Here is a 26,396-nt window from a genome sequence, read left to right as displayed (position 1 = left end):
GATTAATTTCTCTCCCCCCCCCATTGTTATTTAGGTGAATGTGAGGCAGTGTTCCGTTGTAGTCGTGTTAGCCTCGTGGAGATTCTTGTGTCTATTTTTACACTCCTCGGAGAGATTGAAGCCTTTTTAATGAGGTCGTGGCTCTGGGCTCGAGTCTGGCTACTATATTATTTTTACTAGAGGCAGAGGCGGGTGTGTCAGGGTTAAGGTATACTCGCTCCAAAAAGTATCTTTACGATTTTGTGAGAGATTACATGACAACAGACAGAGGATTTTGACAACCCTACTGAGACAACAGGAGTTGCATGTGTACAATATAACAGTCTTTTGTATGAACACTAAACATAAAATCATACGTGTAGGTCTGGCTGCCTGCTGTCATAAACAGTCACTTTCTACAGAGGCTATGACACACATATACACCTTCTTGCTCGCTAGTAAGAATAACACAAGAGCTAAATTGGGGTTAAAGAGCTGCAGCCCTTTTTTTAATAAACTATTCCTGCCCTGGTTCACTGATTTGACCAGCCTAGTAGACATGCTCACCCACACACACCAACTTGAACCCCTCCCACCTCCTAGGACCCTATATCCTTAAAGTTAGCTATCTGACAGCATCTTCCATGGTCTTGAGTTGCTTGCCGTCACTTACGCTTAGCCGCCTCAAACTCTGCTCGTGTCTCTGTGCTTTGCTTAACGGGACACAACATAATGCTTTGATAGGTACAGTACAGGCTCTTTTTATTCCTTTCCTCTCTTTTTTCCTCCTTTCTCTCCCCTCTACCTTCTTTCCTTTTATTTTCTCTCCATTCTCTTTGTTTCTCCCTTCATACCTTCTTTCCTCTCTCTCCCATCTTTCCTCCTTTCTCTTCCCTCTATCCTCTTGTTACCACTGTCAGTGCTGTAAATGCTTGCTCTTCCATCACAGTAGCAAGCCATCAACACAAACCTTACAAGGCAATGTCTGCTTCTGGGTCACACTGAGAGGTGTAACGAGGTTCTCAGAAAAATATATACACACTGGCTTACAGATTTGCGTGGAGATCACCTCATGAGTGCTCACGTAACAGCAGCAATTTTGTCCTCACTTGTGGGATGCCTTGCACATCAACAAGTGAGGAAAATTTTGCTGTTCTAGTACTTGTTTTCACTTGATGTGTGAGGTCACCTATAAGTGAAAACAATGTTGCTTTAATAAGACAAACATTCATAATATCTCTATAAAAATATGTTAGGCAGTGTGTATACATTTTTCTGAGACACCTTGTATGTGGTCAGTAGTTATTACACTTAGGAATCGAGCGACTACGGTAAAGCCAAATTTGCAGGGATTATAATGTGGTACAGTATAGTAGAACACTTGGTAGATTATTACAACATATACAGTACAGAGAGTTGGAACTTGGGGGGGAGAGGAATGTGAGATGGCATGACATTTGCCCCCCAAAAATAAAAAAATAAAATAAAAAAATTTCTCCCTCATTTTGGACACCAGGTCGCAAAACCTTTTTTTTATAAGTCTGCAGATTTGATTCCTTTCTTGAGGTAATAACAGTTGGTTCCTTGCTCTTCTTCTTCCTTCAGACTTGACTTATCAAATGATTCCACTAACTTAAGCTGTTGTTATAGACAGATATAAGTGAATGGAGTTCAGTTGACGTGTCAGTTATACTGTACTGTACATTATTGTGGACACCTAAACCATCTTAAACTCAGACTAATGGAAGACACTCAATATACCCTCCAAGAGGCTACTCTTAGCAAGATCATATAATCTTTTTGTGTGAAGGATTTTATCACTTGTTGAAATGTGAAAAGTACGATAATTTTGTAGCGTTGTGTAATATTCCCGATCAGACTCTGTACGGCCGGGCTAAGATTGTATTTTTCAATGATTCTTAAATCTAATTTTTTCTCCAAAGTAACTGGTATATATATATATACAGACTTCATATACAGTTGCATTAGGTCTATATGGTGGTGAGAAGTATACAGTACTTGTGGCATATCTGTCAATGTTTGGTGTGAAGCGCTCTTCTCTGGAGGCTGTTTATCTCTTGTATCTTCTCCTCCCACGTCAGGACAGGACGCGGTTCTTCTCGTCCGGTGGTGTTTCCTTGACCTCAAAATTCCCTCCCTGTTAAAACTTATAATCAAAAGAAGACTCAAAGTAAGATTTTTCTCTGTAAATTTTGGAACATCAATCGAGGACAGTTTGTCCCTGGCGGAGGAGAGCGCTCAACATCGTCTTCTCTGAGGAGTTACAGTAGCCAAAGTTTATCTTCTTAAACCTCAGAATGTACACAAGCTCTTTACCCCAGAGTCTCTTTGTAAACTAACACCACCAAGTATTGGCTGTCTCACAAATATGTATACACACTGTGAATGTTTGTACTGTATTACTGCTCCATCTCCACAAGAGTGACTAAGGCAGAGTGTGTATACTTTATTTTGAGATGGCCAGTATTTGCCTCACCATTATTAATATTTGTGTGAGGGGTTAGATGGCCTTCCAGTCACCATGTTGAGCAGTCATGCAAGTATCCAGTTTGATCTAAGTGTTGTTTAGACTAGTTCTGGCGGGGTCTCGGCCGTGCCTCTCCATCCATATATTTGTTTTTGTCTTCTGGTCAGGCAATAAATATTAATTGTTTCTCATTTTGATATTCGTTATATTTTGGGCATTGCTTAAGGGGTCATATCTCGAGTTTAAAGTTGGTACAATACTGTTTTTGGAGCTTTTTGTGCTTAATATTACCATCGGTGAAAGTTAGCTGTAAGGACAGCGGCCATCGTCATTGGATGGTTATGTTCCTTGCATTCCATTTTTACAAATACAAGGGTGGAGGAAAGAATCCTTAGCTGCCCAGTAAGGGTGAGGGAAGACATTGCTTGTGTATGGTCGTAAACTTTCATACTATACAGTACTGTACACACAAAAACTCTGGGATACTATACTGCCATTAGAAACAAGTCAGTATACTGCATCTAGATCTTTGTCTTAGGTTCAGAGAATCAAAGTTGTCATCATACAGGGCTACCCACCCTGAGGTACACTGTACTGTACATGTCTTCACTAAACACACAAACAGTAGTGTGCCAGATGTGACCTGTTAAACTCTGTGTGTTTCTAGTTTTTAATGATGGAATGAAACAAATTGGAAAGTATTTCATCTCTTGGGGTGAAGTTTTCTGTTCTAGGCATTGCTTCAACTTCCTCCTGTGTGAAGTTTGTATTGACCATTATCGCAGAAGTTGTTACATCTGTTGGTACAGTAAATTGAGGAACTAATTTTGTAATCAAAACTCTTTTAGACATTGCTTAAAAGTGCTCCCATTAAATAGTCTTTTAAAATTATCACTAAAGGTATATCTTTTTAACATGATAAAAAGTGTAAGAGAAATGTTTGTTTGGGGTAATGTAAATGCTTCTGTTCTTAAGAGTGACCACAGTGCACCATACAGTACAGGTGGTGCACTGTACTGTACAGGATGAGCTGTAGGTGGTGTACCTTTCTGTACCATACTATGAGACACCCTGCATATTAAAGCACTATGGAAAGACAACCCCAAGGAACATCTCCGAGGCAGCAGATAGTAATAAGTTTAATATTTGTTCATAATGATACTGATGAGAATAATATTGGCTAAGTGTGACCATTTGTGCTCCTCAGAAGTTTGCTTATGTGAGAACATTTACGTAATTTCTCTTTATTTTGTGCTGAAAAAGAAAATTGTAGTTGATAATTGTTTGTTTGTTTCAGTGACATTTTATTTATGGTAAGGTTAAGTTTGTTTCGATAAAAGATGAAAAAAAGTAGATATTGGTTCATAATGTGTTGCAGGGTACAGTACAGTATTTAAGTTACATTGTATCACTGGAGACTGTAGTTGTGTTACAGTGTGGCAGCTCTCATTACACTGCAGTACTTTCATGTATCTAGAAATGAGAGTTATTTGACCAATTTGAGAATTTAATAACCCGAGAAAGATTATAGGTTAATGGTTATGAGTTGTTGGTCAAGTATAATAAAACCAGTTTGTTGTGAATTTAATGTTTGTGAGTTTATTAAGTATTAAAATGGGTTGGATAATTTATCGAAGGTTTCAATTACATTACAGTATGTCTAAGAGTCGGTTGGTCAGTAATGTTGCTCTGGGTTCATTTGTGAGAGTCGGTCGGTCAGTAATGTTGCTCTGGGTTCATTTGTGAGAGTTGGTCAGTCAGTAATATTGCTCTGGGTTCATTTGTGAGAATTATGGTCGTACCTCACCGTTGTTTCACTCTCTGACATCTATGAAAGTCACTTATAAAAACCTGATCCAGAACCTTGATTCCAATATCTTCCATGTATGTGTGTCACTCTGTCTTGTTCAGTTTAAGTTTTATGTGATGAGAAATTATTCCGTTTTGAGTCGGATAAAAAAAAGCGATTCCAATTGATCTCTTCCATGTGTGTTAAATCTGCCTTGGGGAGGGGGGTTAAAAGGTGCTGTTCACAGTCACAAGATGCAATTTAAATTCATATTTTTTAATCTGGTCTTATTAAATCTTTGCTTATTTCCACGATGCTTCTCAAGGATGATGATAAAATATACCTAGAAGATGATTATGTTATTGTTTTGTTGCATTTACATTATTTACAAATATTTTACGACGTCAAATTGTGTGGGAGGATCAGAGGGACGGGATAAATGTTCTTGCTTCACATCTTGCGATGCAACATTCCCACTGTCACACGGCGGCAGTGTTTACAGTCAGTTCATTATTGCACCGCCTCTGAACGGTTGACGTATGATGTTAGTAAACATTTCTTCTGGTTGACGTATGATGTTAGTAAACATTTCTTCTGGTTGACGTATGATGTTAGTAAACATTTCTTCTGTTTAATGTTTTACACCAACTTATGATTTAGAGGATGTTGTCATGTAATGTTAGGGTTGTATTACCAAGAAAATGAGAATTGTTCACAAGTGTCACCCAGTAATTTGCTTATCACTGTTCTTCTTGCTTCCCTGATGGCCATGTGAGCTCAAGCTTTATCTATCATCCATTTTTTAATGCCAAAAGATTATTTCACAAAACCTATACAGTTGGCACTGTCAGGATTTACATCTTATTTAAGAATACTTAGTAGTCTCATAGCGATGGAAAAGATTCCTAGATGTAATTTAATTTGGCAATAACAACAAATAGATATTGGGATATAAACTCAATATGCACAACCTTGCTGTCTTCTGTACAGTCCCGTGGGTGTGGCCTTTTGCGGTAAAAAAGAAAAAAATTCAAATCTTTGGCGCATTAATGATGTAAGCCTGCTTGGGTTTTCACTTGTGAGCAAGGTACAGTTTAGTGTTAAGAGTAAGTAAGGAGTATGAGCTCGGCCCAGACGGTCTTGGCTGCCCTTGAGAGACAAGTTCCCACGGGCAGATTATTGAGAGTCGGGAACCATCTTGCCATAATCTTAATGTGGGATATCCGGAAGAATTTGCACGTTATCAGTTGTTAATTATTCTCCTTCGAGTTTGTAAAGATTCACAATGTACCAATGATTGAAAGCATGTTATATATATTTTATACTTAAGTGCATAGTAGAATCTATATTTGCTTTACATGAAAAGTGATGCAATGGGCTTTATTAAAGGTTAAATTGGAGTGCAGTCTGTAGTTGAATTAATCTTTTTTCTCTCATTTTAAATCTCCTGATGTTTGTTTATTTTTAAAGTCTAACTGTGTTATCTGAGTCTTGTCCATTGGAATCTTACTGAAGCAATTTTTTGTGAGTAATTGTACTAAAAGTGATAATTAATCAATAAGTGGCAGCAATACAATATTTTAATACACTTTTATTTGCAAGTGACTTGGTTTAGTTGCATTTGAAAGTTTGTCTTAATTTAAATATCTTGATGCAAGTTACTTTCCAGCCAGAGTTTGTTGAATCAAATCTCTTTACAAGTTTTCCCATAAGTCAGCTTGTCGGTGAAGCAGCGATTAATTAACACAGCGAGTCGAGTGATATTAAATGGTAGAGATGCACTGCAGATGTAACTGACTATTATTGTGTTGTGCATGATCGTCATAATATTATATTTTATTCTCGGTTCCTTTTGTATTTCCTGTGTTGTAAAGCAAAAACTTGTAGGAATGTGATTTTGTATGATCAACTGTTAAGCATTTTTATATCTACAAGGGGCCTACGGCTTGTTTAATGATCTAGTTATTTGCCTGTAACCTCTTCAATATGGAGCAAATAATAGCAATTTTGACAATTGTTTAATTATCCAATGGACACGATTATGAAAATTCACGAATTTAGGAATTGTAAAGAGTTTCTACACAAGATGTAATGAGTAAGTACTGTTCTTTAACTTGAAAAATACTGGACTTTTTGGTCTTCACCTTAACCATCGGTCAAGTGCACAAAATTGGAACACAACGAATATAATTTCTATAGGTGGTCACCGTCCCTACAGGTAACTTGTACCGGTGATGGCTGCCACTTAAGGGTGAATAATAATGGTTATGAAAAATTTACTAAGTTTAAAAGAACTTCTACAATGGTTAGGGACCCAAATCCAGGTCGTAAGTCGAAAATGCTTAAATAATACATAGAAAATCTAAAATGGGCGTCTCTTTTTCTTCTCAGCACCACAAAACACTCACTTTTAAGCTTGCCAGCAATTTTAAAGTGAGTTACAAACGAAAATTTTGCCTGTACTGACGTTGGGACTCGAAAATACGTAATTTGACAAAATTTTGGTACGACTGAGGTAGGTCGTAAGTGCGAGTGGTCGTAAGTCGAGTAGGTTGTAAGTTGGGGAGGAGCTGTATTGGGTAAATAATATAATTTTTGGGTCTGAATTGGATTTATCCTTTTGGTGATCTCTTGAGGTAGATTTTTATAAAGTTAAAAAATGTAAGTGTTATCTATCTCGGTAAACAAGGTTGAGTAGAGTTTCAAAGCGTCTCCTGTCGAGTAGAAGCTTAAGCACAACAATGTGTCACAAAAACAACTTAAACAGTTCCCCATTTATAGACAACTATTATCATACACTCAACACTTCAGAATCGGTATTCTTGCACTTCTTTTTGCCGCGCCTTCTTGATTGTTTCCGCATCTTCTTTTCACAACACTCACTTACCTCTTGGTGTGTTGTAAGGCCAGTTTTTACATCAACTTTATGTGAAGGAAGAACACACTTTTTCTTCTTTTTCTTATGAGTGTTGTCCTGACCTGTGTCCGAGATCTCTGCAGTACACTGGACATCTTTCGTACAGTCTGAGCCTCCATTTACACCGATACAGTTTGTGTTTATGACGTGTGTTGCACCGAGAGTCTCCACCTGATGCTCATGGCTGGTGTCATCGCAGGCTCTTAACACCATCACCCCATCTTCTTTCCTTTCCTTCACTGTATACTTCTCTAAGTACCTGAAATTATACTTGTGTTAAGGCTGTGAACTTAACACATATACACTGTAGTTTACCATGATGGCCCTTCTCTACAACTCAATTCTGGGTAACTGATTTTGTGGAGAGATAAGTCCATTATATGTGAAACCTCTCTCAATGGACTGTATGTGTTAGATGCAGGTTTCACTCGCTATATGTATCACCCACACTTTTGTTGACCTTCTCCATTCCAACATTACCTAATATTTTTTGGGTGAGGCCAGGGGTAGTCATCACGCTTGTCTTTGATCCACTGGGGTGATACAGCCAGCGACAAGCATCTGCTTATCACCTCACCCTGTAAATGGCAAATATTCTCAAAAGTAAAATTCATTCATTCATAAAGTACAGTAATGACATTATCAATACAGGCAGACCCCGAGTTCCAAACAGGTTACATTCCTAGACCCTGTTCATAACTCAATCTGTTCACAAGTTGGAACAGTGTTAATTTCATAGTTTAGGTTAGGTTATAGCACAACCATGCCCATACAAAAAAACATAATATCCCATTCATAACAAATAAAGCTCTGTTAAACAATATACAGTAATGTAAAAAAAATGGAATATTAGTTACAGATTTTTGTGACTAATATACAATACAGTACAGTAATGGAATCCAGTTCGTAGGGGCGGGTGAGAAGTTGTGTATAAATTGTATGAACCAACAGGCAAGAGTCAATCCATGCACTGAGATACAAACAGTTGAGTAAGAGCAAGGGTAAGCTAGAAAATCTGCCACCAACCCTGGATGCCCTACTACAGTATTACACATACGCCTAGCTCACTACCAAGAATTAGTCGGATTAGAATTCTTTGGGGGCAAATCCAGGAATTCAGTGTCCAACAAGAAGAGGTTTGGCACTGCCTATCCTGATGACCAAAGAAGGCCTTTCTGCCTAATGCAGTACAAGACTGGGCACTGTTCATGCAATAGGATCACACTGAAATGTACTAGTGCTTTTAAATGTGATTACGGTGCCAGAAACCATACAATCATGACTGATATTGACTAGAAGGGAGTTAGGATGCTTGATTGAATGTTTTGTACACATTAGTGCATACTGTAATGTACCTATTCTACTTCAGTTAAAGTTTGTAAAGATAATTTATAATTTTACTTAGGTTATTAAATAAAAAAATCAATTCAACCAAAGGGGCAACATATGTGCAGTACAAAGTTTAGTACTGTAGTTATAACTTTGTGTCTATGGCAGAAATCTACCTTTGTGAGCCTGCATGAACCCCACTTGGTCTTCAGTGTTGGTAATGCCTTCTCAAAAAGGCACCTAACATCAGTAGTCAGGATAGTAACATGGGCTTTCTCAGCCAGGAAGGATCCTACATTGATCTTACATATCTTGCCAACTTGTAGCAATTTTTAGGCCGCTTTTTGAGATGTGTCTCCAGACCAATGTGTGATGTGAGGCTGTTAGAAAAGTTCAGTATGCTGTGACACAGAATGTATGGATGGAAACACAACACCACTTTGATGTCTGCATACACACAGCCATAAAAGAACCTCATAGTGACCTTACATAGCTTAAAATAAAACTTTCTGAGTTCTTTATTAGTGTATCTTACATTGTCAGGGTTTTTTTTTTTTTTTTCATAATAAATGTTTAATATTGAGAAGACCATTAGTAACCAATGAGTACCTTATTGTGGTGTTGGCTCTTTATACAGTACCTCATCTGAACAATCAAAGTAACACATTTTTTTGTGTTTCTTCACTTTCTTCTTCCTCTTTTCTGTGGTGCCACCATTCTCTTCAACAGCATTCTCGATAATGATGTTTTTCAAGAGTTGTAAAGGCTTTTGAGCGTCATTAGCCCTGTCATGGCCATCGTTGGGTGTTTCAGTAATTTCCACATTCCTGTAAGATTTAAATATTGGTTTACTTTGAAAAACACAAGACAGAAACAGTAGATACAGATATAAATTTTCTCATTGTAGTGAGGGCCATCCTCCATGGTCCAGTGTTAGTACAGGAGTAAACTGTAGTACCCAGAGAAAACCTGCCATGTTTGGTAGTGCCACACTGGATAACATCTGGACCAGGGGACTGAATCCAGGCACCGCTTTGAGAGACAGTTACTGCTGTACATGTCAGTCACAACAAAACAAATGTCATTTGAAGATCAGATATTGCTATTTATATTAAAATAAAAATGACTTTTAAAAGGTCATTTACACATAGAGGACAGTACAATCTCTAGAGTGAGACCTTAACTAACCAGGACCCACACTAACACCCCTCTCATCTACACACTCCTCCCCAACTCACTTCCTCCCCAACTCACTTCTCTAGAATTCCAGTCAGCTGTTTGGCTAAATATGAAGAGAATGGTGAGGGAACATCTGCACCACCACCATGTGTGTTTCGCCTGGCACTAGATGACACTTCTCCCCGCACCTTGGCACCAACCAGACCGTATCCTGCAGAGGTGAGCTGTGTTAGTACATTTTATAATGGTACCACATGTGTGGTCCTACATATATACATCACTAGAAAATTATACTGTATTGCACATGTGTTGAGCCCATCCACCAGCACGAACTAGGTTCTGAAGGTGTGGATGGACAACCAATCGCTTCAGAGTAACAATTCGTCGTCTTGGCTGTTAATAATCCAGTATGAGAGTCGCGAGATATGTTCAGGTAACATACTTGTTCACCGTTCTATATTTATTTGTTCGTATTACTGTATTATTTATTAGAGGCAGTTTGGGGAAAAAATACTTGGGGGATGTGCAGGGATATACATCAATTTTAATGTGGGTTTCTATGGGAAATTCATGTGCTTTTAACTTAAAAGGTTTTCAGTAATGCAGCATCACAAGTTAAATGGTGAACGGTGGCTGTGTACCACAATACCAGAGATTCAGTAAAGGTCGCTGTGTGTGTGTGTGTGTGTGTGTGTGTAAACATAACACAAACACTATTGAGTTTATTGCCTGATAATATGACAACAGCCACAATATTGTCAACAGAAAAATATTCAAAGCTTTACTCATTTACAAAGGGATACTTGCAGTAAATGTTAGTACAGTGTGCCCTGCAAATTCGCGGCGGTTAGGTTCTCAAAATGGCTGCGAATGACATTTTTACTTGTTTACAAAGAAATGTACATTCCCTTTGTGTTTACCCTCAGGACAATTATTCTGATTATTTATTTGACCTGTATTGTATATGTGTGTGTACTTACGTACATACATACATACATGCACACACACACACAAAACACATACAAATAAATAATAATGGGAAACCCTCTCACAAATAATCAGAAACAAATTTATCAAAAACGTGAGTCTACCCTCAAGTCACATCACTCTATCCTCCTCTATTTCTTACAAACTTGGGGTTAGGTTAGGCTTTTAAGGTGTTTACATTGTTTGACCTTCCACTTTTTCCCAATATCTCAACTGCTGCTCATTTCTGACGGCAATGAGGGACATATTTGTATTAAGCACGATGATTTACACAATACAAATACATTACCAAAAGTAAATTAGGTGGCAATTAATAAATATTTACCCTTACATGAGCTGCTTGTCATCAGTGAACTATGTCGGTATCCCCAGAGTTGGTAGGTTGGCAGTTTTGACTCCAATTGACAGACATATTTTGGCTATTTTGTACTCAAAGTGGCGTTGTTTAGGGTTGATTAGGAGTAAAGTTTGGTATGTAATACCCTAATTACTACCCGAGTATTACCTAAATTATCACCATAAATATAACCTAGGTATTAACTTTTAAGTATTCCCTAACATAATTATATTTACCATTTTCTCTAGCGGTGTTTAAAGACGTGAGAGACTTTTGGATTCTTTTGAGGAGTAAAAATGTCTCTCTCTCGTCTCTCACTTCATCGTCTCTCTCTCTTTCCTCCACTGTCTCTCTCTTATCACAAGTCTTCTTCTTCTCAAACACAAGTGACAAGGTTGGGTCACAAGCTTCTCTAAACCTCGCGTCATCTTCACTACTCGAGGAAGACATTGTTGTTATAAAAGAAAAACATAAACAACTGTGACGTCACACGGCAGCCATTGATTGTGTCCCTTTACGATAAAATAACTTCTCTATAATTTTATCACTAAAAACCTTAAGTCAGCGTAATTGATACAACAAACGACATAATACATATGTAAAATTGTTATAATATTAAATAATTTTGTATTACATGTTAATTCGATCTAAAATTATTATATTTATTGTTGATATAAATCTTAAAAGAACGTTCAAGATGTCTTTACAAAAACGTGTAATACAGTATATCAGTAAAATCGTCAGATAAGTTTACAAAAGATTCAAAATGTGTATATATAATGTAGATATACACTCCAGCATGTATATAGACATAAACTTAGTGGGTTAACAGTTTTTAATGCACTTACATAAACTGAGTAAAGAGTAGAACAATTTGACCAGGGAACCCAACAATGTTATCACCTGCTCGTACCTGTCTATATACATGCTGAACTACACACCTGCACGGCACTAACACTGGACCATGGCAGGTTTTCTCTGGGTATTACTACTAAACCACCATTGTTAGTACTGTACTACCATGACCATCAGGCCATGGTGTTAGTAGCTACACATGATCTCAGACACAAGATTGGGTAAACAAGTACTCAGGTTGATGGGTATCACAGCTCCTTTATTTCCTACTACAACAACATTGCTACTTTAATAACACTTAGTTTATTAACAAGAAATATAAAATCAATATATCTCTATATTATCAGCCTCTGAACAGTATAAATAAAGCAATATATATACATAATGAGATATAGACTATGTTATTATTTTAAGTAATATACTATTGGTATGAACAGATCTTTTAACCCTCAACCAGCAGCTAATGCTTCCTCCACCACCCTGTAAGATCAAATACTGGCAACATGGAACTTAAACTGACGACAGCTGCCATCCCCACAGCTAACTTCCACTGATGATGGCTGCCATCCCTACAGCTAACTTCCACTGATGATGGCTGCTGTCCCTACAGCTAACTTCCACTGATGATGGCTGCTGTCCCTACAGCTAACTTCCACTGATGATGACTGCTGTCCCTACAGTTAACTTCCACAGATGTCTGCCTACAGCTAACTTCCACTGATGATGACTGCAGTTTAAGGGTTAAATGTCTTAATAGAAGATCTTTTAAACGGTGACACCGATGTCTCCCAAGATCTCTGAGAGTCGCTGAAGGCTGGTGTGTAGTGACTCCTGAGACAGCCCGGGGGAAGACCGGTGAAGAAGCTGCAAGGCGTTTATGTACTCCAACTCAGCGAACTGTTTTCCCCGGTTCATTATGCCATTTAGAATTTCCTGAAAGTGAGAGATGATATATAATTTAGTTCACCATATTCTGGGCAGCTGGATGTCATAACCACACATACTCTCACATGCTAGACTCAGAACATATGAACTCTGGTGTCAGGTACTTCATATCAAACACCTTACTTACCCCTTACCCTATGCCCTCAACCCTTAACCCCCTACCCTTTACCCTTAGTGGTGGCCCTAACAGCGCTATACTCACATCAGGATTGTGGTACAACATCTCATAGTATTGTCTTGCTTGGTCTAGTGCCAACTCTCTGGTCATGGTGATGTTAGTAAGCTGCTGCTGGATGCTGAAGATGTTGCGACACATCTTTTTGATGCCGTTCTCGTTGATGCGGCGAATGTGGACCACCGACGTCATCAGGATGTTGGCTATGAGGGGTCCGAGGCCTTCAAAGATGTACTGCAAATATACACATACAGAAGCTAAGTCATTGTACTCAAGGGGTTAAGTCATTGTACTCAAGGGGTTAAGTCATCATACTCAAGGGGTTAAGTCATTGTACTCAAGGGGTTAAGACATCATATTCATGTGGTTAAGTCATTGTACTCAACACCTTGAGTACAATGACTTAACCCCTAAAGACATTGTGCTCAAGGGGTTATTCATCTTGCAAAGCTAATTACTTAACACCTGTATTTTTTAAACTATTTTGGGGATGATAAATCACCTTACATTTATAAAGCAAACTAACAGAACCTAACCTAACTTATATGTAGTGTTGGTGATAACTTACCTTACATTTACGAGGGTGTAGTGTGTTGGTGAGAGCTTCATCTATGGTAGCCAGGTCTTTGATTAACTTGAGGACGTCATTGTCTGGTTCCTGGGAGTCAAGGCCAGAAGCAAACCCTCCACCTCGGGCCACAGGCAGCAGGTAGAAGAAGCAGTGAAGACGAACCTGTCAAATGTGTACTGTACTGTAATCCTTCATACTGGTAACACCTGTACTGTACTGTAATCCTTCATACTGGGAACACCTCCATTGTACTGTATTATAGACCTTATAAACTGTGGTAAAAGGTGTAAATTATTTCAAAACAAATTAACAAATACTTTAGATAACAAATTCCAACCTCCAAATTTAATAAGAGGAGGAATGTTTGTGACTTATATTTATTAAAGGGTGTGTCATCTTAGTCTGCCCACTACTCCTCCAGTCTCAAGGAGGTGAACCCAGCACCAGCCAGCACACTCACCTCTAAGTGAAGCACCAACAAGCAAGTGTGTGCGAGCTCTTCAAAATCTTTGGCCAGAGATGTGAGAGTCTGCACGGAGGCGTCCGAGACGGGAGGCACTTCACCCGACACCATGATGCCGGAAGACGTCGACTTTACTGGCAGCGACGTGGCGAACTTGACGATACAACTCCCGAACCATTCCTGTCAACGGCCATATTGCTTTAGTGAGATTTATTTCCGAGTGAGTGAGTGAAGACCTACCCTGAGTTATAGTTGCGGAGAGTAGAGTGGCTGCCGTAATGACCCCCATCAGACCAGGACTTTTAAGATTGACTACTGTGGATCCAAAATATATCCAACTGGACTCAAGGTTCGTTACAAGAAAGTTTAAAGTTTTATTTTATTAAAAGTTTATACATCAGATAAATCCAAAGAAATCCCATGGCAATTCTCAGTTTGAGTAAAATTTGGTCTAAAAAACAGTTTATAACACGTTGGTCAAATCTTCCTCGTGCCAATCCACCAAACTGTTTATTATCATCACCCCTATCACCATCACCACAGTCATCGTCCACACCTCAAGAACAACCAACTCACCAAACTCTCCTGCAGGTGGCCCAAGGTTCTCAGTTGGGCCGGGTCGGCTAATATCTCATGTTGTGGTATCAGTTGATCGCCGAGGTTGCCAGTCAGGATTTCCGCTTCCTTGCGATTGCGTTCACCCACCTGTTGAGTTGTGCATCATAATTAACTCCCAGCAGAAAACTAATGCAACTCTTGGATGATTTAGTTGGAGTGTGAAAAATTAAATCTATTCTCTTACAGTAAATGTACAGGGTGTGTTATAAGTGATGCACCATATTGTACAGGGTGTCTCATAGGTGGCACACTAAGACTAGGTCAACGAGGATGTACCGTATGTCAGAATATCTCACCTCAGCTCAATGTTCTGGTGGTACTGGATGTTTTCTGTCAGCCCTTGTGCTCTTATGGGGATTATATCACACTGGTAGGGTCTGATACCACTATAAGATAGAGGAATGTTGGGGCTATAGACCGTTGTAGATAATGAGGAACAGAGAAACATGGTGACATGCATATTGCTACTTGTAAATGCTTAAGATGTACTGTGAGGAAACCTTACTTAACCTGACTTAACCTTAACCACATGACCTACCTCTTCAGGATTCTCATCACCCCCAATGGTACACTCAGATGACACTCCGGCCTGAAGAACTCGCCAGTTAGGTAAATCTCTGGAGAGGGAGAGAGAGGGAGGGAGAGACAGTGAGAAAATATAAATTAAAATATTTACAGAACGTCGGTTTATTGTTGTTATTTACACAACTATACAGCGATGATCCAGTAGTGTACGTACAGTATGTATACTAAGTAATCCAGTATAAGAAAATACTAGTTAAATATAAAACAAAAACACCCCATATGTTTTGTTTTTATTTCTAATTAAACAACAAAAGTTCAACATTATTTACACAACACAGACACACACCATTGCACTCCATACATTTCACTCTTAAGCACATTTTGTTGATTATTTTTTCACAGGAATGTATCTCAGTTTGTATAATGGGAGTCTATGGGAGAATATGTCCCAGTGGCTATACTGATACTGTGGGAGATTACTGTACCCTCTGAATCCCACACAACCTAACCTAAACTAACCTGTTTGATTATCACTTGGGATCTTACCATAATGGCAATATTAAATCTGATCTATCATCTATGGGACCCACTTTCCCTTTTCACCTGCATATAATTAAATTCGTAAGACTAAATAATTAAATGGGAGGAAAAATCTATTGACACTGAAAGTCATTAGGACAGACATACCTTAAAAACCTACTGATATCTTCATCTTTAGCCCAGGTGGCAGATATTATCCTCTTGTCCTCTGAATCTGGCTGTGTGATGCCCCTGTACGCTGCCTGGCAAGTCTCCCGGTAGTTCATCAGAGTGTTGCACATCATGGAGACAAAGTGGTCGGCATAGAGAGGTAGAGCCCCCAACAGCCATCTTAATTCCTCGATGCTCTGCCACACGCTAATGCTACTCTGGTGGGAGGGAAGGGGGATCAAGGTAGGAGGTATTAGTCGTCTTTATAAGCTGGTGGATAACGTGGATAATTATAAGCTGGGGAATAACGTGGATAATTATAAGCTGGGGATAATGTGGATAATTATAAGCTGGTGGATAATGTGGATAATTACATGTTTAACTCTCAATAAGAAGACTAAGAGGAGTCAGGGACAAATGACTGAAATCAAAATCCAAGTCCCCAGATAAGATGATAGGTAGAGTTTTAATACACTTGGAGTTGATTAACGAGTTGTATAAACGATCCTTAATGGCTGTAAATGAGTCCGGAAACATCTAACGGCCCGGTTATGTACAGGTTGCTGTCTTTTATTCGTAGAAGGCGTTAAAGGCATTACTTCCTTGATGCCACTGTGATGGGTGTAAGTTTCTCGGTTAAAAAAATAAGCATTGAGCTGTAGATACCTGTAGTAAAGGTCTGTTAACTTTCATGGTCTTAAGGAGGGTCGGGTCCCGGCAGGTGCGCCACTGATCGAGAGCCTTGGTCGCTTGTTCCAGTCTGCCCGCTGTCTCTACGTGCAGCTGAGCCAGGAACGCGTCCTTGATGTAGTCGGTGATGAAGACGTGCAGTGTACAGTGGGTCCTGGACGAGGTGACATAACTTGTTTATTAACACTGTATTGTACTGTAATGAGGGTGTGATGAAGATATGGTGAGAGATAACTAACACTGTATTGTACTGTAATAATAGGGTGTGATGAAGATATGGTGAGATATAAGTAACACTGTATTGTACTGTAATAATAGTGTGATGGTATGGTAGGGTATTTAGTAGAACCTGGCAGACAGACATTACTTGTTGGTACCCATGCTAATCAGCCATCGCCATAGCAGAAAAACACTTGCAAAAACTGAGGAAATATATACTGCAGAAGCATTTATGCATTACCTGGAGGTGAGGTGGTGGTACTAGTGTGTGTATGGTGCTGTATCTACATTATCTGTATTCACACTAAACCAATGATAAACACCCATCTATTCAATGAAACCAATAGAGTAGCTACAGTACAGTAAGGTCCCACTAAACGAGTCATCCGTCGACAAGAATTCACCCAATGAGTACTCCTTTAGCTCTGCATTATACGTGCCTCGTGAAATGGGGCTTTACCGTAAATAATAATAATAATAATAAAAGCTAGGTAGGGACAAGTGGCCCAGTAATTGAGACAGACTATACCTATTATTAAAAACTTGTACAAAATATGAGTGAAGCCATTCATTACAGCATATAGTATAATAGACCAAGATACATACTTTGTGTACTGATGGCTTTCATCCCTGGAAATTTCAGGAAAAAATTCATTGATGCGGTTTATTTTTTCTTAGGCACTTTTGGAAGGTGTAAATATTTGCTCAAAGTAAAAAAGTTATTTCGTCCAAACAAGTCCTTCTGTGTAAACTAAGCCATTGTTGTTTATACTTGATTAAACTGTCTTATTGTTTACTACTGGTTGTGTACCTTTACTGTCTAGGTAAAGGTACAGTATGGGAAGGAAATTACCCAGGGGAGCAGGCTAATGCGTCTTCTATCTCCCTGATGAAGGTCTGGAGCGGGTTGAAGATGGCGGTGATGTTGTGTGGGGACGCCGGACACACTAAGGTTTTATCGTTCATGTTTTTGCCTTTATTGTTGCCTCCTCCTGTGGTGCTGCTGTTGTTACCATCTGTAGGGGTGATGATGGCTTGGCTTACTACACTGTCGGTGGTTATGTGGCAGTCAGACAACACAACTCACTACACTGTCAGCTGTTATGTGGCAATAAAACAACATAACTCACTGTCAGCGGCACACACACACACTCACCTGCAATGGAGAAGTCAAAGAGATCCACCCCAGCTTGACCTGCCGCCTGTTCCATCAGATAAGAGTTCATAGTCATGGCATGGTACGACGCCTCAAACTTGAACAGCGAATAATTTTTGATTCTGGAATGAAATCAATTGACCACTAAACCTCAACAATCAAGCCACTGAACAACTAACTTAAAAATGTATGAATGATGTATATAATCTAATGCAATTGTTTAGACATGAAGGAGAAATGTTTGAGTGGGAGTGTGTGGGGGTGGGGGAGTGGAGGGGGTGGGGGAGTGGAGTGTGTGTGGATGGGGGAGTGGAGTGTGTGGGGGAGGGGTCAAGTTACTAGGGGAAGGGAAGGTGGGAGAGGGTGTGGTAGTGGTGGTAGGGATGAGGGGATACAATGCTACTGATGGTGACAAACATGCTTCTTCAAAGTTGACAGAGACAAATGACGAGCCCTGTTGAGGTGTGGCCGCGGTGAGGAGGTTTATAGGGACACTTTCACATGAGCGACTTCGGAGTAGAAAACTTAACCTCCGACACAGCTGCAGGTGATGGAAATATCTTCACGGATTTGTGTAACGAGATCTAATGGAGGACAGAAAGACACACAGGAAGACAGACAGACAGCAATCCTACAGCTTGACCAGTGAAGGGGGAGTTAAGAAGACACAACAGACCTGGGTGTACGTTTCTTGGTGAAGAACGAGGAGAGATCGGTGGCCGTCTCAGTGAATGCTGCCGGTGCCTGCTGCTGGGTGGTCCCCAGTTGACTCAAGTCCAGGTATTCACTTAACATCACCTGAAGCTGTGAGGTATCACCACAAACTTGTTAATATATCACACTTTATGTATACTATTATGATCATTATTCCTATCTAATATTTTATCTCTTGTTGACTTGACATGAGGAGAGGCTGTGAGTCATCAATGAGAGGTTGTGACACTACCAAACATGGCAGATTTTCTCCAGGTACATTACTACAGTTTCCTCCTGTACTTCCACTGGATAAAGGCCATAACAAAGAACAGATCTGAACAAATGAACGACTAGTATGGCGATAAGCAGCGAGATGATAAACAAACTACTCACCGCAGCCTGGACCTTTGACCAAACATCAGGCATGGAATACAGATGTAATTCAATGCCGTGTTTGTCGGAAGAGGCGCGCATACTGACGAGCACGGACTGGTGAGCTGCCACAATCAACCGGAACTGCTCGAACACAACCTGTGGAGAAGACACGGTTAGGGGAACGGCCGTAAGGACCAGTTACGACGACTTCCATCTCACGTCTGAAGTAAGTCATTCTTCCTTCATGATAGCAAGATGTATTCACTCATTCATTCACCCTAAATGAATCTAACTTTACTCACTATAAATCATTAAACAAACACAAGTAATTATTCTAAGGAGGTATAGTTATTAATTCCACTCTTATATAAATAGTATCCCAGGAATTATTTATAGTTGAAGCAGTCAGTCAGGCCAACACCTCTCACAACTATGTCCTGGGTTCAATCCCCATTCCAGGACAGATATGAGAAGGGAATTATCCAAACAGACTTAACACACCAATAACTCAGGACAATATTACCTCTTAAAATCTACAAGTCAGTGTGTTGAGTACAGATTGTCCTCAGAGTACTATACCTGTAAGAGCTCTTGTAACAATTTGGCTTCCCTGGAGTCCGCTTTTAAGTACGCCAGGACAGAAGGGGGAGGATCATCCGGGGGTGCTGGCGGGTGATACTCCACGATCTGTTGTGTTGTGCGCTGGATGATGACTCCAAGTTCTTTCTGCATACGTCTCTTAATAGTCTGAAACACGGCAAGAAAATCATGTTAACTTAAATCCCTTGTGACCCTGAGACCCCATGTGACCCCATATATTGCGTGACTCAACTAATAACAAGGAACTACCACTAAATGAAGAAATTAACAAGTCAAAAGTGGAAATGAAAATAAAATTCTCGGCCTTATGACATCAGTGTACAGGGTGTTGTTGTCTATTACTGGAAACAAATGAATTAGGGTTAGATTAGGGTTAGGTTAGTTAGGATTAGGTTAAGTTTGGTTGTACTTTAATTCAAGACTGAACGCAGAACAACAAGGGGGCCAGGGCAAGCAAAGAGTTCAATCTAGAGGCAGAGAGGGTTAAAACACACACACACATGACCATTATCACTCTCCCGATAACCTTTATCTCACCTCCACGGCGTCTGGCAACTTTCCCAACAGCGCCAGACACTCTACGAGGATCGCCATAAAGTGCTGCGTGTTAGCCTCGGGGTCGACTCCTCCCACGTCCTCCTCCAAAGACTCCCCCTCGGCCAGCCCTCTGTTGGGTCGAGTTCTTGTTAATACTGTGACGGCAATGTTAATAACAGGTTTAACACAACAGTATATTTTGCCCTGGGGTTGGGTTGTGTTGGGTTACATTGGGTTGGGTAAGGTTAAGTTAGGCAAAAACAAAACAAAAAGTGCATAGCATTTATAACACTCAAAGTTTTCCTTCCTCTTCTTAAAATAATAATAAATAATAATAATACCAATAAATAACAATAATAATCAATTAATACCACACCCAGTACTTACTTAACTGGTGTAGTAATCATCTCGAGGAGGTTTTTGCGTGCTTTGTCGGCTTTCCCGGTGCCGAGACTGGCACGGTCCGACCCGGCCCGGGTTAGAGTGTTGGTGGAGTCTCGGCCAGACCCTTGTCTCCTGAGGGCCAGCACCTCCTTGGTCCAGCGCTGGTATAAGTGTTTGTGGAGTTCGTCTATCAAGACCTCGTGCAGTTTCTGGAATAATAAAGACAATCGTGAATAGATGGATGGATGGATGGTGGATAGATAATTTACTGGGAAATGAGATAATGATAGAGATATCAATAGTTAACAGACCGTCATGAGTGTTGTGTTGTGGTTATGACATATCAACAGACTGACATGATCGTTAAGACAAAATAGAGATACATTCAACAGACACAAGAATTAACGCAAATATTGACCTCTTTTCTGGCATGGAGATCTAAGTTGACGTCCTTGAGAGCTTCGACCATCTTGAGATCGGTGCCAAGGCGGTTGAGGGAGGTGACCAGCAGCTGTGTGGCGTGCAGGTAGTGCTTCTTGTTCACGTAACTCCCGACTCTCTCGCCAACGTCCCTCACTTCATCGCTGTTTACGTACCGAAGTTACCCCGTATTTTAATATTTCTTTAACGCGTTTGGTAATAAATATCTATGCACGTTTTTTAGGGTAAGACATTTTTTATTAATAGATAACCAAACCCTATTTATCCCATGACAATATATTATGTTATTTGAGATATAAAAGTTCACCTCAGGAATGGTTTTCAAGGAACTAATCCATCGGTGAAGTGAGGACTACCTGTATGGTGCAATGACTCACATCTGCTCCAACAGTAACATAACGTGCTTGTGTTCGACGCCCTCTAACCATCGTTCCTTCAGCTCGTCTCGTTTACAATGCAGGAGACGCTTGCAGGCGGCCAAGTTCTCCTTGATGGTGCGAATCCGTTTACGAGCGTCCGCAAGACGACCCGACACCTCCCCAAAGATCTGAGAAAAGTAGAGTAAAAAAAATTCTCTCAAACACGGAACCGCTCTGCACCAATTATTCCAGCTAACAGGGGGATTACTGTACCTGTGCCTACATAACATATATAAATACCTACATAACAGTCTACAGTACAATACCTACATAACAGCATAGATATACCTACATAAGTCTACAGTACCTACATAACACACACACAGTATACATGGACCTACCTGACACATATATATCATACCTGCATAACATCTTTCAGTGACTGGTCGTGGTTGGTGATGAGGTGGTCCAGTCGCTGATCACTCTTGTGGTATTCCCTCTCCAGTCGGGCCTTTTCACGGTCTCTCTGTTCATTACTCTCGCTGGCAGACAACGTTCGGATCACTGACATCAACAACCCACTCTGGAGGTACGGAGGTGGATGAGACACACAACAAATATCCACACATAACTTGCCGAGACAATGAGTAGAAATATCCACATACACTTGTTTGTATATCCTCAACTTACACACATTATACAAAGGTTTGGTTTGGTTGGGTTAGATTAGGTTAGCATAGGTATGGTTAAGTTAGGTTGGGTTAAATTAAGTTAGTATTAGATTAACTTAGATTAGCCTACATTACTTAGTTTAAATTATGATAATTAATCTTAAGGTGAAACAAACTGGTGGGTTAAACCTCAAATGAAAATTTGTCTTGAATGACAACAAACTATCTATCTATGTATATACCTACCTGTAAATATCTTTCCATCTATCTATTTACAAATGATCTGTCTATCAATCTATCTATACAACTATCTATCTATATAACTGTCTATCTATATAACTGTATCTATATAACTATCTATCTATATAACTGTCTATCTATATAACTGTCAATCTATATAACTGTTTATCTATCTATCTAACTGTCTATCTAGCTGTATAACTATCTATCGATCTGTTTGACTGTCTATCTAGCTATATAACTATCTATTTATCGATATACTGTACCTGTATCAAATTACCTTTATATAACTATATTTAAATATCTGTTAATTTATCTATTCATTTATATCTAACAATCTATCGACCACCTATTTATCTATCTAGTCATAAACGTGGATCTATTTACTTCTGACTAATCTGTTTATTGATATTTTAAATAACCTTAATTTTATCTCGACGTAATGATGATAGTAAAGGCTGATATAAATGATATTAGTAGTTATAGTGATGAATAATTAAATAAATGGTTGTTATAGAGATTATTCGAGGGTAATATTTAATAATGATATATAAAATCTTGTGGTTTTGGGGCGAGTCTCAAAGTATGATAACACAAATGGTGGAATTCAACATTAATTATAACTTTTATTTGCTTTATTTATGTTGTATGGGTAGGATAGTGTAGTGGTTGTTATATTGGTGGTAGTTAGTTGTTTGTAAAGGCCATACCGACTCCTTAGGGGGTTGTTTCCCTGTTCTGGCAGGTCTTTGAGGCGTTCCCGTGTCCGCCATCTTTGTTGACTGTTTTAACTCGTTCATCTACTCCTTTCAACTCGAGATTTTATGTCAACTAATTACATTATTTAGGCTTTTTTATGTGTATAAGTATTTTATAGAGATATATAAAATAATTTGGTAAATTATTTTATTATACAGAATAGTATTATACGCCAAATATTGATATGTTTGTTTGACATTTCATCAGTCTATTACTCCTTCGAACACAAGTATCAGCTGTCCCAAAATCATTATCCGGTGACACTAATTCAAGCTTTTATAAACACAAAATAATCAAAATTTCAACAGATCTTATTATTGAGCACAAACTATACGTGGCAATCAATAATTTATAATGTAATTTTATGTAACATCGTTTTATATCTCAATTTTTTAGTGTAGAAGTTTGAGACGAAGTAAATTTTAAAGGGATTCAAACATAAGTGTAAATATTGTATACGAGTGACTACGGCTACAACTACAGTGTGACTCATTGTAAAATTTATTAACTGAAAACAAAGAATATAAGCAGAACAACATACCAGAAATTTTCAGGCTCCAATGCACTGCACTTGCCAACAGTGTAAAAGAGCCAGTTGATTGAAAATGTCCAAAAGAGGGCCACCTGACTGGTGCCGGCATTTAGGCACCTCAGTTACCCAGAGAGATTAGAGCGCTTGAACTTGCCTAGCTCATACTACAGACGGGCAAGGGGAGACATAATTGAGGCGTATAAACATCTCAGGGGGCACTACTCAGTCGAGTGTCCATACCTGGAGCTGGGACGCGGTCACAGCTCGAGGTTGAAGAAGCATCTCAGGGGGCACTACTCAGTTGAGTGTCCTACTTGGAGCTGGCGGACGCGGTCACAGCTCAAGGTTGAAGAAGCATCTCAGGGGGCACTACTCAGTTGAGTGTCCTACCTGGAGCTGGCGGACGCGGTCACAGCTCAAGGTTGAAGAAACATCTCAGGGGGCACTACTCAGTTGAGTGTCCTTACTTGGAGCTGGCGGACCCGGTCACAGCTCAAGGTTGAAGAAACATCTCAGGGGGCACTACTCAGTCGAGTGTCCATACCTGGAGCTGGGACACGGTCACAGCTCGAGGTTGAAGAAGCATCTCAGGGGGCGCTACTCAGTTGAGTGTCCTTACTTGGAGCTGGCGGACGCTCGCCCCACAAGGGGTCACAGCTCAAGATTGAAGAAGCCGCAAATCCAGAAAACCGTGAGAGCAAACTTTTTCGGAGTGAGAGTTATGAACGCTTGGAACAATCTGACAGTGTTTTGACGGCACCGAGTGTGAGCTCTTTCAAGACAAGACTTGACCAACACTGGAGCAGGTTCAGGTACATTCAGGAGCCGGTGCATGCCCAGTACATGTCAACAGTGTGTAACAGTGCCGGGTGAGGCTAGGTTAGGTTATGTAAGGCAAGGTTAAGGCAGGTTAGGTTATGTAAGGTTAGATTAAGTTAGGTTAGATTAAATTATGAAAGGATAGGCGAAGTTAGGTTACGTAAGGTTATATTAAATTAGGTTAGGTTATGTAAGGTTAGCTTAAGTTAGGTTAGATTTACTTGGTAGACATTTTGTTGCTGTGGTTTGACCCAGGATAAGACGCCCCTTAAAGCCCAGGTCTGAGTTGGTCTGGCTGATACGTTTGTCATCTGTTAATAATTCTCTTGTATCGTCGATAACTTCTCTCAGTCTTCTAATAACTTGTATTGGTTGATAACTTCTCAGTCTTCTATAACTTGTATTGGTTGATAACTTCTCAGTCTTCTGATAACTTGTATTGGTTGATAACTTCTCAGTCTTCTAATAACTTCTTATCCACCTAGTTTGCATTAACGCACTGAGTAAATTACGTGATTCATGCGTGAATGAAGTAAATATGAATAAATAACATCTAAATAACTTCTTATCCACCTAGTTTGCATTAACGCACTGAGTAAATTACGTGATTCATGCGTGAATGAAGTAAATATGAATAAATAACATTAAATAAATCCGAAAAAGTAAAAAGATGAACAACCAAATTAAAATCACCAATCAACCTCTGTTATTTACATATCAGAATGAACTGTATATAAGTTTAATAATGTAAAAAACAGAAACAAATCACAAATGTTGTAAATTGTAAATAAATCGATAAATAACGTTGTAATTTGTAAATAATATGGAGTGATGGGAGGAGCAGGTTGACGCGGCACTGTTGTGTATGTTACTGACTAACACACTCACTCCCTCACTCCCTCCAATTACTTATTTAACCCAATCAGCTATTCTTAAATTGTCTACTGCTGTCTCTCTCTCTCTGTCTTTCTTTTTCAATCTTTATCTCACAATTGTTTAATGATGTTGGACTTGTGGATTATTAAATATTACGCGGTTAAAAAAATCTTCGTTGTTGAAACTCAATAATATTGTAATTAAAATATGTACGAATGTATTAGTTAATTTGAACAATACAACTACATTATCAATATGTAAATTAGTGATAGGTTAACCCTTTATTCTAGACGATTTTATTTAGATGGGAGAAACAGTTACCAACCTATAGCATAATATGTTAGTTATACCAAACTCTCGATTACTTGCTGATGTTACAGAAAACGATAAGTGTTCCGTGGTTTGGTAAGGATGTGTCCAAATCTGTTTACTTTAGGCTGTTTAAAAGTGAAATAAGCTGTGGCGGACATTTATCCTCTTATATACAGTAGTTCTCCGTGAGATTCTGTTACATTTAGTGGACATGACTTAAGAAGTGCGTATATCCGCCAAGGATCTTTTAATCACATATGCTGTACTGTACTTAAAACTGGCTGTCTGGTAAATGTGATATATCCGGCCTGATATATAATACCATAGTGTATTTTCGTTGCAGCCCTAATTTTGGGTTTAAGGTGATAAAACACATGGTATAACAGCGAGGAAAACATGCTCAAGCATCATACTGCTTTGATTAGCCGTTGTATGACGTCGCTCACGCTGCGGTGCCAAATTTGTATATTCGTTTTACCTTTTTAGTATATGTATCATTGATATACCACTTTACTCTTTAATTATATAATGAAATTAAATATAAACATATTTGAAATTATTTTTTAGACATATAATGCTATTATACGTATTTTAAAAATTTAATACTTTTACATTTGGCACCCTGTCTCGTATACGCAGTTCACTATATCTTTAAATTATTAAACTATTTATTGTTATAATAAATTATTTGTTACTAAATGCCTTAAATTATAGATTCAACTTGAAATTTTTGTTTTTAACAAAACAAGAATGGAATTAAATGTAAGATTTGGTAATATTAAAAGGGTGTGTTTAGAAGACAATTGGCACCTCAGCTGACAACAACATCCTTCTTCATGTTAGAGACGTCCCACGAATATGATATAGGCCACTACCCGGAATA

The 26,396-nt window shown here is 39.1% G+C and overlaps 2 protein-coding genes across 6 annotated transcripts; both read right to left on the bottom strand.

Annotated features, from left to right (window-relative positions):
• Nucleotides 1–7,018: 7,018 nt before the first annotated feature.
• On the bottom strand, nucleotides 7,019–11,499 carry LOC121879776. Its single transcript, XM_042386558.1, has 5 exons — nucleotides 11,242–11,499; nucleotides 9,757–9,892; nucleotides 9,143–9,329; nucleotides 7,654–7,751; nucleotides 7,019–7,432 (listed from the first exon to the last, which is right to left on the bottom strand). Exons 1-5 carry the CDS (start codon nucleotides 11,453–11,455, stop codon nucleotides 7,048–7,050), a joined length of 1,020 nt encoding a protein of 339 aa, XP_042242492.1. The 5' UTR covers nucleotides 11,456–11,499; the 3' UTR covers nucleotides 7,019–7,047.
• A 599-nt stretch (nucleotides 11,500–12,098) lies between these two features.
• Nucleotides 12,099–25,186, bottom strand: LOC121879775 (exocyst complex component 4-like). 5 transcript variants are annotated; one of them, XM_042386553.1, is made up of 21 exons: nucleotides 24,899–25,186; nucleotides 24,547–24,806; nucleotides 21,726–21,887; nucleotides 21,323–21,492; nucleotides 20,923–21,088; nucleotides 20,508–20,713; nucleotides 20,121–20,250; nucleotides 19,563–19,730; nucleotides 19,002–19,139; nucleotides 18,589–18,716; nucleotides 17,913–18,034; nucleotides 17,610–17,772; nucleotides 17,363–17,386; nucleotides 16,514–16,691; nucleotides 15,845–16,065; nucleotides 15,171–15,249; nucleotides 14,591–14,719; nucleotides 14,012–14,194; nucleotides 13,549–13,713; nucleotides 13,008–13,214; nucleotides 12,099–12,793 (listed from the first exon to the last, which is right to left on the bottom strand). In XM_042386553.1, exons 2-21 carry the CDS (start codon nucleotides 24,634–24,636, stop codon nucleotides 12,626–12,628), a joined length of 2,997 nt encoding a protein of 998 aa, XP_042242487.1. In that variant the 5' UTR covers nucleotides 24,637–24,806; nucleotides 24,899–25,186; the 3' UTR covers nucleotides 12,099–12,625. The 5 variants fall into 5 exon arrangements, with proteins under 5 accessions (XP_042242487.1, XP_042242489.1, XP_042242491.1 ...); XM_042386555.1 differs by lacking the exon at nucleotides 24,899–25,186 and having other exon boundaries at nucleotides 24,547–24,871; XM_042386557.1 differs by lacking the exons at nucleotides 24,547–24,806; nucleotides 24,899–25,186 and adding an exon at nucleotides 23,516–23,698.
• Nucleotides 25,187–26,396: the final 1,210 nt, after the last annotated feature.

Source organism: Homarus americanus, unplaced genomic scaffold (assembly GCF_018991925.1).
Source record: "Homarus americanus isolate GMGI-L3 unplaced genomic scaffold, GMGI_Hamer_2.0 scaffold42643, whole genome shotgun sequence".
Classification (NCBI taxonomy): Eukaryota; Metazoa; Arthropoda; class Malacostraca; order Decapoda; family Nephropidae; genus Homarus; species Homarus americanus.
Note: the sequence above shows the minus strand (reverse complement) of the source record. Positions and strands in the feature narration are given on the sequence as shown.